Here is a 13,688-nt window from a genome sequence, read left to right on the forward strand (position 1 = left end):
ATCATTGACTTTTGAAATCAGGTCTCTTGTAGATCCGTTTTATTTTTTAAAGTTCATTTTGAGAGAGAGCTAGCAGATGGGTTTGTGTGGGGGAGGGGCAGAGAGAGAGAATCCCGAGCAGGGTCACACTGACAGCGCAGAGACCAGCGCAGCGCTTGATCCCACAGACCTTGAGATCATGACCTGAGCCAAGATCAAGAGTCAAATGCGTAACCCACTGAGCTACCCAGGCACCCCTCTTATAGATTTGTTTTAAGACAAAGAAGTTTCTTGGGGTGCCTGGGTGGCTCAGTGGGTTAAGCATCTGACTCTTGGTTTCAGCTCAGGTCATGATCTCATGGTCTGTGAGTTCAAGCCCCATGTCTGACTTCACGCTGACAGTGCAGAGCCTGCTTTGGATTCTCTCTCTCCTCTCTCTGCCCCTCCCCTGCTCACTCGCGGTCTCTCTCTTCTCTCTCTCAAAAAAAATAAACTTTAAATTAAGAAGCTTCTTGTGGAACTCTAATTTTGACCAACATAAATTACCCTCCCAAGACAAAGTAACAAGTAATATAGTGCAAAGCCAGTAAAAATGTATAATCCCAAATCATTGAAACTCATGTCGGTAATTGAAATAGACTAATGATATTTTGCTCAAAGTAAATCACTGCTGTGAATGAGAATATGCAGGTTTTCTCTTTTAGGTGTATGGTAAAATATACATAGGATTTAACCATTTTAGCCTTTTTTAAGTATGTAGTTCAATTGGATTAAGTACTTTTACGTTGTCGTGCCGCCATCACCACTTTTTCCTCACCCCAAAGTGATACTCTGTACCCATTAAACAATAACTTCCCATTCTCTCCTTTCTCAGCCACAGGTTCTTTTTTGAATTCTGCATATCTAGTTTTCAATGTGATGATTTAGTTCTTTTATCAGTTTGCTCTGTTGGAAACACCATAAAGTTTTCATTCGTAGTTTTCTGTGATATTTGGTATTTGCATAACAGGAATTTATCATTTATATATGAAGATTCCTTCTTGCTTTCATTAGCGTTCTCAGTTTAGTTTTTTTATCACTTAATTATAGCCAATACAAAAGAGCTTGTGGTAGTCTCTCAGGTGATAGAGAATATACTTAAATATTTTCAATTAACATTAAGACAAAAATTTGAAAGATATTTTCACCCTTTCTACAAGCATTAGATCTCCAGTGTGAAGAATACAGAGTTAGGTTATTTCCTATAGACCTGGCATAAGGTCATAAGAGTGCAGGTTAATGTAGTAGAATCAGGAATAGAAAAGGAGGGATAGCTATGTGATGGAGCAGAAAGTATGGCAGTAAATCCAGATGTGAAGGATTAACAGAGCCAAGGATAACTCCAAAGATAGAGAGCCTGAGATATCAAGAGACAGATTTTATCAGTAACAGAAGTAGGGAAATATGGTAGACAATCTAATTTAATACAAAAACATTTATTGGGTCAACAAGCTGCTAAGTCTACTGTGCAAGAAGAAGAAATGTATGATTGGAGGTATGATTTAGGAATTACTGATGTAGAAGAGTTGAGATTGATCACTGAGTTTTTCTCTAGAATGAGAGAACGGTATTTAGATCAGCAAGAGCAGGAGTGGTAGGGCTTCTTCTATAGTTGGAGGCAAGCAGCAGGAACAGTGGAGTGCCCAACATGTCAGATGAGAATCATGATAATCATGCTCCACCGTCTAAGGAAGGATGTCTTACGATGGCAGAAGTCAGCAGTGTAGAACGTAGCAGAACACGAGGGCAGTAAAGGATGACAGAAAGTAAAATAACATTCAGTGTGATCATTAGCTGAAATTTTACTCTTTTTCAAGGAAAATAGAGTTTTGCGTTCTCAATGAAGAATGATTACAGTATTGTTTAAAGAGATTATGCTATTATTCCTTTGGAATTCCCCTCCCCCCACCCTTATTCTTAGATTTCCTGAGACTCTCTTTCTTACTATAAAATGCTCTGTGATACTTTACTTGTTTTAAAAAAAAATTTTTTTTTTAATGTTTATTTACTTTTGAGAGAGACAGAGACAGAATGTGACTGGGTTAGGGGCAGAGAGAGAGGGAGACACGGAATCGGAGGCAGGTTCCAGGCTCTGAGCTGTCAGCACAGAGCCCAGCATGGGGCTTGAACTCATGAGCTGTGAAATCCTGACCTGAGTTGAAGTCGGCCACGCAACCGACTGAGCCACCCAGGTGCCCCTACTTTACTTGTTTTAGAAGTTAAAGCTAGCCAGCCAACATTTCTTTGTTACTTAATGACATTTACAAAAATAATTTGAGATGTCTTGGGATATCAGGTATTTACTTTGGAGTATTTTAAACATTCCATTATAAACAGACATTTTCATGTTGCAAAGTACTCTTGTTATAGTTTATTTTACAATTGTTTGTAATAGGTAGAAATATGGTAGTATAATTTAATTAGCTTTGTTTTAATTTGAGATTAAAGATTACAGTGTTAGTAGCCATATTGATTTTGAGAAAAATCTTAGGTACTTTTAGTGGGAAGAAAGTAAGAAAGACAAAATAGAAATGGTTTGAAGAGGGGCGCCTGGGTGGCACAGTCGGTTAAGCGTCCAACTTCAGCCAGGTCACGATCTCGCGGTCCGTGAGTTCGAGCCCCGCGTCAGGCTCTGGGCTGATGGCTCAGAGCCTGGAGCCTGTTTCCGATTCTGTGTCTCCCTCTCTCTCTGCCCCTCCCCCGTTCATGCTCTGTCTCTCTCTGTCCCAAAATAAATAAAAAAACGTTGAAAAAAAAATTATGAAATGGTTTGAAGAAATTTTTGGTTATGAGATAAAGCACTTGTTAGTGGTTTCTTCAGTGGAGTAATTATTTGTTATATTTGCTTTTTAGAAAATCCCTTCAAGAAATACATCAGTCAGATACTGGAGAATGGGCCGCTTCAAAAGATCTGAGAGGTCATCTTGGACATTTAGAATCAGAACTTCTTTTTCTAAGCACACTTACTGGCATCAATATAATAAATTACTCCATGAAAACGGAGGACCTAACAAGCACTGAGAATACAGAAAAGAGTAAGCATTTTAATTTGGAAGTGATGTTGAAGTTTACCTCATTACACATAAGAGATTGGTTGTCATGTCATTGAATTAAGATCCTATGAGGTAACTATTTGACTATGTGGTGTGGTAAACTTGTTTTGTCAGGTGTCTTTTGAACATCACAGTGTGCATAATACTCTTTTAAAGCTGCCTTAGGTAGGTGTTAAAGAAGACACAGGCTTTGTCATTAAGTATTTTAATAGTCAAGTAAGTGAAAGAACAATAGCATGATTAATTTGCAAATCTTCAGAGTTATTCACTGCTGGCATGAGAGCTGCCTCATCTAAAGTGCTCTACTCCTTGGCCTGTGGCCAAGGTAAATGTTTCAGGAGCTGGACCATTTTCCAGAGGAGGGTTTCTGGTCCAGGTGATTGAGTTCTATTGTCAAGGGTCTGTGATGCACTCACTTAAAAAGGGATGTTAATTCAGCTGTGCATTGAATGTGGGGAACTTTGGGCAAGAGGATCATCCTTTAAAGGAAGAATCACTTTTGGAAATGCTTTCTGACTTTCCACTGAAATAAGCCTCATGACAAGGAAGACATTGAGTTGGTCCTCAGAGGGTCTTGGGTAGCACACCTCAGCAGAAGTCTGAAATACATAAGAAATGGGCGATAGAATCTAAGTACTTGAGGTATTTGAAAGGAAGAGATGGAAAACAAGAGGTTAGGCCAGGTATAAGTCTTGCTAGTGCAGAAATCTTAGTCTTCCCATTTTGCGTCTTCCTATGTTGACCTCGTTGTAGAGGTACTTGGTGCAGCCTGTTCAGAAGGCTTTTGAATGGGCTTAATACAGTGCTTCCCCCATTGCTGGCTTAGGTTTTAATTTTCTTGTATCTGCCAGCTTAGTTCAACTGTTCTGTGTGATATCTAGCTCATCCATCTGATTTCCAGCTTCCAAAATTAGGTTACTCTCCTTTTTCTTCTTTATCATTGTGGAGTTGTGCTCTTCTAAAAATACCTTTGTTAGCAAGATTAGATGATGTTAAAGTGAAAATAGTGGTTATCTCTTGGGGGACGAGTAGCCTGGGGAAGGGCGTAAGGGCACTTTATGGCATATTTTAACATTTCTGTATCTTGATCTCAGTGGAAGTTAGATGGGAAACTCATGTGAAAAAAATATTGAGTTGTATACTTAGCAAAATGCACTTTACACATTTAAGTATAAAGTTTCGTAAGGTAACACAACCAAATAGGTAGATTCCATGTACTCTTTTTAACTAGAGTCATATAATGTTGGGGGAAAACCCTATCAGTTATGATTCAAACTTGTGTAGAGTTATACTAGCATGTTTTGTTTCTTACCATAATCTTTGGTATAATTGAGATGTAGAAAGTACAAGTTATCTTTAGTTCATCTTTGCAAAGGTAAATCAGTTTGGTGCATATCTTTCTAGATTTTGCAATGTAAATGCTAACGTACAACCTCACATGTATATCCACATGTTATAAATGTTCACAAAAATAAGAGGTATTTGGTGGAAACTTATTTGCAAATAAAATATTTTTTTTTTCTGATTTACAGGTATAAAGAAAGTCCTGCAGAGACACAGGTTATCAGGAAATTGCCACATGATTACATTTCAACTTGAATTTCAGATTCTGGAAATCCAGGTAAATGAAGGAAGCACAGAGATTCTGCTGCTGTGATTAAGCAATTCCCATACCACAGCCTTCAGCAATGGCTGAACTAAGGAGGAATTCATGAACCAGGGCCCTCTTGTAGTACATTTGTGCAAAGTGATACCATGTCAGAAAAATTTTTACAGTATAAACACCCTGACAACTGCATATGAGAGGGTTGTTGCTGAGTGTATATGGGCTTTATTGGAAGGCAGATAGCAAGATCCTCCTCTTCCCTCAGAGCGAGCCCCAAGGTCAGGGGAATAGTTCTGAATGCCTTCGTTAGTCGGCTGATATACCAGCCATCTATTACTTATTAGTTATCTGCTGTTGCTTAACAAATATCCCCCAAATTTAATGGCTTGAAACAACAAAAAACTGTTTACCTCACCCATTTTCTGTGGATCAGGGATTTGGGAGCAGCTGATTGGGGTGTCCTTGTTCAGGACCTCTCCTGAGGTTGTAGTCATTTGGAACCACAGCCATCTGAAAGCTCAGGGCTGGAGAATTAGACTCCAAGGTGTTTTGTGGTTATGCCAGCAAGTTATGTTGGACTGCTAAGACATGACACAAGAGGAAGATACTTTTGGCTAAGACTTTCACATAAAATCAGGAAGTAGACAAAATGATAGTGTGCAGCATATGGCCAGGGTTGGGCAGAACAAGGTTCAGATACCTTCAAAGTATGGGTCCAAGAAGAGTGGGATTCAGGCGTAATTTCAAGAATTGACCAGGCCTGGGCACAAACTTTGATAGCAGAAAACAGTTCAACTAGTTAGTTTTGTGAACTGGGCCTACGTGGAGTATGTGTAAAGGAGGTGAATGGGGAAGGGTGGACAGGCTGTCTTGGCTCAACTCATTGGTAAAGCCGGTGCAGCCCAGGTATCACAACCCAAGTCACATGGACAAGTTGCTGCTTATATTCGTGGTTATCTACCAAGACTCCTGATCATTGTCCTCAAGCACAAAAACAGCCCCAAGTTTTCCCCTTTCGTATAGAACAAGGACTGATGTCAGATAATCAGGACCCTGCTTCCTTAAAGTGTCAGATAGTGACCTCCAACTACTCAGGAGTGCCTGCTCCAGTTGTCTGGGTGAGAGGTTTTGCTTCTCGAGAAGTCTTTGCAGTCCATATCCCTGGTTGCTGCCTCTGGTCCCACCAGGCGGAGAAAAGGCTGAAGCATGTCTGGGCCCCTCATCTGATGACAGAGCTCCCACCTCACTCCCACTTCAGAGCATTCCCCCTGAAACACTGCTGAGGTAATTAAGGACATTCACGGTATGTCATTGCCAGGGCTGGTTGAGCAGGATATGGCACAGTCAGGGCATGGGTGATGAGTGGCCTTAGGGGAGGTAAACTTTTCCAGGTTGTCACCAGGCCTTAGGAACGTACAGGGTCACCAAGATGATATTTTTGTGTTGCATAACCTCAAAGATTATCTGCCAAAGACTAAAACAGAATGTGGATACAAATGGATTGGTCTCACTTGGGATGGAAAGGCTGTGTCAGGACCCCATGCTTCCTTCTCTTTTGGGTGCCCAGGAACACCTGGGTGTTATCCCATTGCAAAAGGTTGTACAGTCATGCCAACTGAATTCTCTCTCTCTCTTTTTTTAAGTAAGTTTTTAAATTTATTTTTGAGAAAGAGAACATGAACACGAGTTGGGCAGGGGCAGAGAGGGAGGGAGAGAATCCCAAGCAGGCTCCCCACTGTCAGCACAGAGCCCAGTTCAGGGTTCAATCTAGCGAACTGTGAGATCATGACCTGAGCCAAAATCAAGAGTTGGGTGCTCAGCTGACTGAGCCATCCAGGGGCCCCTGAATTTTTTCTCTTTGGAGCTAATGTGATCCTAAATTCAGAGTAGTGATATTCCACATACTCCCTTGCATCCTGGCCTCCATTAATGGACCAGGCCTACAGTCCATGTCAGGTTGGTGGAGTCAGGCCCCAGGTCCATCTCTGTGTCTAAGAAATCTGTAATAGCAGTGTATACACTGCTCAGGAGCGTCCTAGTAGCTTTGGGGTCATTCAGGCTATTTCTGTTATTGTTTATACGGAGAGTAGCAAGATTGTTGGCAAAATTAGGCTCATCCTGGGAGCTTGTCCATAAGTCCAACTGAAAAGAGAAGTTTCCTCCTTAGAATTTGAGGTGAACCAGCTGCTGAGTGGAGCTGTACATTCCAGAATGGCTTGTCCCCAAAGACTGTTTGGCCTGTTCATTAATGGGGCTGTGGCTTAAGAGATAAAATAGACTGCAGTTTTTTTTAATTCCTTTTTGTTTTAGTTGCATTTTTTGGTCCCTTAAGCCTCTGAAGGAAAATACCAATGGTAGTTTGATCCCATTATGAGTCAGATCAAGGATGACATCACAGTTTGGAGATATTTTTTTAGGCCATGATCTGCTTCTGAAGAATGGCTGCTGCCTGACCAGAGGCATTCTCAGCATGAACCGGCACTGGGTAACTCTCTTAGTTGTTTGGCTTGCTGGTCCTGGGTGGCTGTATGAGGCAGTATAGACAAGACTGGAGCCATGTGGGCCCTGCTGCAGTGGCCATGTTCCTGCCTTCTACTAGGCTGTGGTGGCACCAGCCCATACATAATGTCAATAATGGCATTGAGCTTTGCCATTATTAACGTAATCTGTCTTAATATTAAGCTCAGCAGTACTTTTAGCTTCATATTATGATCATCCCATAGTACCAAAGCATGATTGAAACTTTTGTGAGCATTTACTAATGACTTAAATGTATACTGTTAGCTCACATGCTGAATCAATTGGAATTAGTTGAGCTACATATGACGGAAAACTTAATAAAGGTGGATCAAAGTACTACAAGTACTAGAAGTTTCTCTGTTGCTTAAACAAAATTGTAAGGTAAGCTTTTAAGAGCCACATGGTGGCCTTATGAGTATCAGGCTCTGCCATTAGCCTTGTGGCTTCCAAATCATGGTATGGTGATGATTTGAGCACTTCAGGTGTTGGGATGGGGAATGGGCAAACAAGGGCTTACCTTTTCTGTTGAAAGATACTTTCTAGAAGTAACATACATCATTATTACCTACATTCTGTTGGCCAGTAACCTACTGCAGGAGAGACTGGAAATTCAGTCTTTGTTATGCATGGCTGTGAGACCAGTGAAATATTGGTGTTAGAAAGGAGTACAAGTTTTGGGAACTACCAGTAGTTTCTGTCCCATATGCTTTAGGGGATGCAGGGAGGAAAAATCTAAGGAGAGGACAGCTGACATTTGGTAGACAAAGATACACAGGAACTGCTGAATTTCTAAAGAGATACAAGTTGTCATTGTTTACATTTCAGAATAGTAGGGATTTTTTTTTAAGTTTATTTTGAGAGAGAGAGCATGCGTGTGTGCAAGTGGGGGAGGGGAAGAGAAAGAAGGAGAGAGAGAGAGAGAGAGAGAGAGAGAGAGAGAGAATCCCAAGCAGGCTCCGCACTGTCAGCGCAGAGCCCAATGTGGGGCTCGAGCTCACGAACCGTGAGGTCATGACCTAAGCTGAAGTTGGATGCTTAACTGGCTGAGCCACCCAGCCGCCCCAAAATAGCAGGAATTTTTGGACTGCTCAATTTTACTTAATTTGTTGCAGACTCTCCCTGGTTATGTTACCAACACTTGGTTTCTCTCTGTGCCTTTACCAACTTTAGGATTTTTCTTGAGGACCAGACTACTAAGTAAGATGTTGCAAGTAGTCTCAAACAACTCCCGAAAAAGGAAGATTTTAGGAATGAGTCGTATGTAGGAGAAGTAGGGAACAACAGACTATATTTCTTTGTTAAAATTCTAATGTAATGAACTGATGAGAATTTTTAAAAAAACTTTTTATTACTTAATGGTAAAGCCTCATATATTCTAGGCCTACTTGTGTAAATATGCCTTTAGAGTAGTAGACCTGCTCTCATAGGAGATGTACATGTAAATTCTGATTGATGGTACCACATTGCCTTCTAAAATGGTTTTACCATTTTATGTGTTCAGATTTTTATAGTTGAGACTTGTAGGGAAGAAAATGGTGAAGACACAGCAGTCTTCTGAATTCTTAAACATTTTTTAAACAAAATTTCCACTAGAGGGAGATATTTAACCATGAGAAAATTGAAAAGTAACCTAAATAATAAAACTACTGTACTTAGTATTGTTATAATAAAATCATAGTAATAGAAGGTAAGAACCATACGTGACCTTATAAGGTCACTATGACTATTAAGCTCAATGCCCTTATTTTATAGGGAAATACCTCAAGGGAGTTTGAATGATTACCCATGTTGGCACAGCTGTTATTGTCAGCGGTCATTGGAATATACAGTTCCATTCTCCAGAGTTTCTGTCTGGTGTCATAAGAATATCAGAATTAACGTGTCCATATTCATACTCCATAAAGCATAATAAATCAGATGGGTGTCAGTTTGTAGGAAAAATGGCTAAGTAGGTTTTTGTGACTACTCTTCCTGAAACCCGATGTAATGAACAAAATGATTCCATAGTAGGGAAATTAAAAATTTATTTTTCATGTTTATTTATTTTTGAGAGAGAGAGACAGAGCCAGAGCATGAGTGGGGGAGGGGCAGAGAAAGAGGGAGACACAGAATCCAAAGCAGGCTCAAGGCTTTGAGCTGTCAGTACAGAGTCCGATGCGGGCCCAAATTCACAAACTGCGAGATCATGACCTGAGTTGAAGTCGGACGCCCAACCAACTGAGCCACCCAGGTGCCCCTAAAGTAGACTGTTACGAATACAAGTTATATGTAAGTGTCATGGTAACTACAAACCAAAACTTACAGTAGATACACAAAAGATAATGGGAAAGGGATCTAAGTGTACCATTAAAGAAAGTCAATAAGCCACAAAAAAAGAGTAGCAGAAGAAGAACAGAGGAAATATGAAACAGCCAGAAAATAACAAATGACAATAAGCACATACAAAATTAATACTTTATTTTTTTTTTTTTTAATTTTTTTTTCAACGTTTATTTATTTTTGGGACAGAGAGAGACAGAGCATGAACGGGGGAGGGGCAGAGAGAGAGGGAGACACAGAATCGGAAACAGGCTCCAGGCTCTGAGCCATCAGCCCAGAGCCTGACGCGGGGCTCGAACTCACGGACCGCGAGATCGTGACCTGGCTGAAGTCGGACGCTTAACCGACTGCGCCACCCAGGCGCCCCCAAAATTAATACTTTAAATATAAAGTACCTAAATCCTCTAATCGAAACCATACAGTGGCTGAATGGATTAAAAAAAAAAAAAAAACCAAGACCCATCTATACATTGCCTACAAGAGACTCACTTCAAACATAAGGACAAACACACACTGAAAGTGGAGGGATGGATGGGAAAAGATACTCCATGTAAATGGAAACCAAAAGAAAGCTGGGGTAGCTATACTTCGGTTAGACAAAATAGACTTAAAAAATATTTATTTTTGAGAGAGAAAGAATGTGAGGGGGGGAGGGGCAGAGAGAGAGAGAGAGAGGAGACACAGAATCTGAGGTAGGTCTCAAACTCACAGACCATGAGATCATGAGAGAGAGAGAGAGAGAGAGAGAGAGAGAGAGAAGACACAGAATCTGAGGTAGGTCTCAAACTCACAGACCATGAGATCATGACCTGAGCTGAAGTGCTTAACCAACTGAGCCACCCAGACACCCGTAGACAAAATAGACTTTTAAACAAAGACTATCATTAGAGACAAAGCAGAGCATTATGTAACAACAAAGGGGTTGGTTGATACAACGTGAGAATATAACATTTATAAATATCTGTGCACCCAAAAATAGGAGCACCTAAATATATAACAAATACTAAAAGACCTAATGGGAGAAATGGACAGCAGTACAGTAATGGTAGTAGACCTTAATACCCTACATCAATGGATAGGTCATCCAGGCAGAAAATCAATAAGGAAACATGGGCTTTAAATGACAGGTTAGACCAGATGCACTTAACATATACATACAGAGCATTCCATTCACAAACAAGAAAATACAGTCTTCTCAAGTGCACATGTACCATTCTCCAGGATAGATCATGTGTTTGGCCACAAGACAAGTTTTGACAGTTTAAGAAGATTAATATCAAGCATCTTTTCTGACGACAGTTGCAAGAAGAAAACTGGAAAATGCACAAACATGTGGAGATTAAATAACATGCTACTAAAATATTGACAGGTTAATGAAGAAATTAAATGAGAAATAATGAAATACCTCATGACAAAGGAAAATAAAAATATAACATACTGAAGTTCTGGGATGCAGCAAGAGCAGTTCTAAAAGGGAAGTTCAGGGGCGCCTGGGTGGCGCAGTCGGTTAAGCGTCCGACTTCAGCCAGGTCACGATCTCGCGGTCCGTGAGTTCGAGCCCCGCGTCGGGCTCTGGGCTCATGGCTCGGAGCCTGGAGCCTGTTTCCGATTCTGTGTCTCCCTCTCTCTCTGCCCCTCCCCCGTTCATGCTCTGTCTCTCTCTGTCTCAAAAATAAAATAACGTTAAAAAAAAAAATTTGAAAGGGAAGTTCATAGCTATAAATTTATACCTCAAGGAACAAAAAAATTTCAAAAAACCTGTCTTAACACCTCAGTGAACTAGAAAACAAAAACAAATAGAGCCCAAAGTCGGAAGGAAATAACAAAGCTCAGAGCAGAAATAAGTGAAATAGAATCTGAAAAGGCAGTAGAAAAGACCAGTGAAACCAAGAGCTGTTTTCTTTGAAAGGTAAACAATTATAGGCAAACCTTTAGCTAGACTCACCAAGAAAAAAGAGAGGGAACTGAAAATCAGAAGTGAAAGAGACATTGCAGTTGATATCACAAAACTAGGAAAGATAATAAGAATACAATTGTATGCTAACCTATTGGACAACCTAAAAGACATGAATCAATTCCTAGAGACTTATACAGCCTTCCAAGACTGACCCAAGAAGAGATCTGAAGAGACTGGTTACTAGTAAATCAGTAATTGAAAACCTTCCAGCAAACAAAAATCTAGGACCAAATAGCTTCACTAGAGAATTCTACCCAACATTCAAAGAAGACTTAATACCAATCCTTCTCTAATACTTACAAAAATATAGAAGAAGAAAGAAGACCCATACATTCACTTTAGAGACCTGTGTTACCCTGATACCAAAACCAGACGAGGACACCACAAGAAAAGAAAATTACATGCCAATATTGCCAATGAACATAGATGCAAAAACCATCAACAAAATATTAACAGACTAAATTCAACAATACAGTAAGAGGATTATACACCTTGATCAAGTGGGATTAAATCCAGGAGTGCAGGAGTGGTTTAACATTTGCAGCAATTACTGTGGTGTATCACATTAACAAAATGAAGGATAAAAATCATATGATCATCTCAATAGATGCAGGAAAAGTATATGAGAAAATTCATCCCCTTTTTTTTTTTAATGTTTATTTTTTTGACAGAGGGAGACAGAGCATGAGTGGGGGAGGGTCAGAGAGAGAGGGAGTCACAGATTTCGAAGCAGCTCCAGGCTCTGAGCTGTCAGCACAGAGACTGATGCGGGGCTCAAAGTCACGACCTGTGAGATCATGACCTGAACTGAAGTCAGATGCCCAACCAACTAAGCCACCCAGGCGCCCCTCAACATCCCTTTTTTTATATTAATGCCCAAGAAATAGGTATAGAGGGAGCATACTTCAACCTAATAAAGGCAATTTATGACCATCCCACATTATACTCAATGGTGAAGAGATGAAAGAATTTCCTCTAAGATGAGGAACAGGGTTTTTACCCTTGCCACTTTTATTTAGCGTAGTATTGGAAGTCCTACCCAGAGCAGTTAGGGAAAAAGAAGAAATAAAAGGCATTCACATTGGAAAGGAAGAAGTAAAACTATCACTATTTGCAGATGACATGATATTCTATATAGAAAACCCTAAACAGGGGTGCCTGGCTGCCTCAGTCAGAGGAATGTGCAACTCTTGATCTCAGGGACATGAGTTCAAGACCCATGTGGAGATTATTGCAAGCAAGCAAGCAAGAGAGAATGAACTTAAAAATAAATCTAGATAACCCTAAAGAATCCACCAAGAAGTTATTAGAACTTATAAATGAATTCAGTAAAGCTGCAAGATACAAAATCAATATACAAAAATCTGTTCTTTTTCTGTACACTAATAATGCACTATAAGAGAAATTATTTAATTACCTCAAAAAGATTGAAATACCTACAGGAGGTCAAAAACCTGGTCATTGTAAACAATAAGACATTGACAAGAGAAATTGAAGGCACAAATAAATGGATAGATATTCTGTGCTCATGGATTAGAAGAGTTAATATTTTTTAAATGTCCACAGTACTGAAAGGAATCTACAGATTCAACTACAAATTGTCCTATGGCAGGTTTCACAGAAATAGAAAATAGAATTCTAAAATGTGTATGGAACCGCCGAAGATCCCTAATAGACAGTTGACTCTTACGAAAGGAAAAAACCTGGAGGCATCATGATTCCTGACTTCAAGTTGTATTACAAAAGCTATAGTAATTAAAACAATATGGTATTGGCATATAAAGATTAATGGAACTGAATTGAGAACCTGGAACTAAACCCACACATATGTGGTAAATTAATTTATAATAGTCAAGAATATACAATGGGGAAAGGACTGTCTGTTCACTAAATGGTGTTCAGAAACGTGGAGAGCCACATGTAAAAGAATGAAACTGAACCTCTGTCTTACACCATACACAAAAAATTAACCCAAAATGGACTAAATGCTTGAATGTAAGACCAGAAACCATAAGTATCCTAGAAGAAAACATAGGCAGTAAACTCCTTGACATGTCCCAGTGTTGATTTTTTTGTTTGATACCAAAAAGCAAAAACAACAAAAGCAAAAATCAAGAAGTGTGACTACATAAAACTAAAAAATTTCCCTATAGCAAAGGAAACCATCAGCAGAATGAAAAGTTAACCCTTGGAATAGGAGAAGATATTTCCAAAT

The 13,688-nt window shown here is 39.8% G+C and overlaps 1 protein-coding gene across 2 annotated transcripts in view; it reads left to right on the plus strand.

Moving 5' to 3' along the window:
* LOC115500051 (centromere protein P) overlaps positions 1 to 13,688 on the plus strand; it is a 230,225-nt gene that overhangs the window by 16,040 nt on the left and 200,497 nt on the right. For both annotated transcript variants that reach the window (XM_030294365.1, XM_030294366.1), the window contains exons 2-3: positions 2,872 to 3,053; positions 4,604 to 4,692. In XM_030294365.1, coding sequence (XP_030150225.1) covers positions 2,872 to 3,053; positions 4,604 to 4,692 — 271 coding nt within the window. The remainder of the gene's footprint in view (positions 1 to 2,871; positions 3,054 to 4,603; positions 4,693 to 13,688) is intronic.

Source organism: Lynx canadensis, chromosome D4, assembly GCF_007474595.2.
Source record: "Lynx canadensis isolate LIC74 chromosome D4, mLynCan4.pri.v2, whole genome shotgun sequence".
In the NCBI taxonomy this organism is placed as follows: domain Eukaryota; kingdom Metazoa; phylum Chordata; class Mammalia; order Carnivora; family Felidae; genus Lynx; species Lynx canadensis.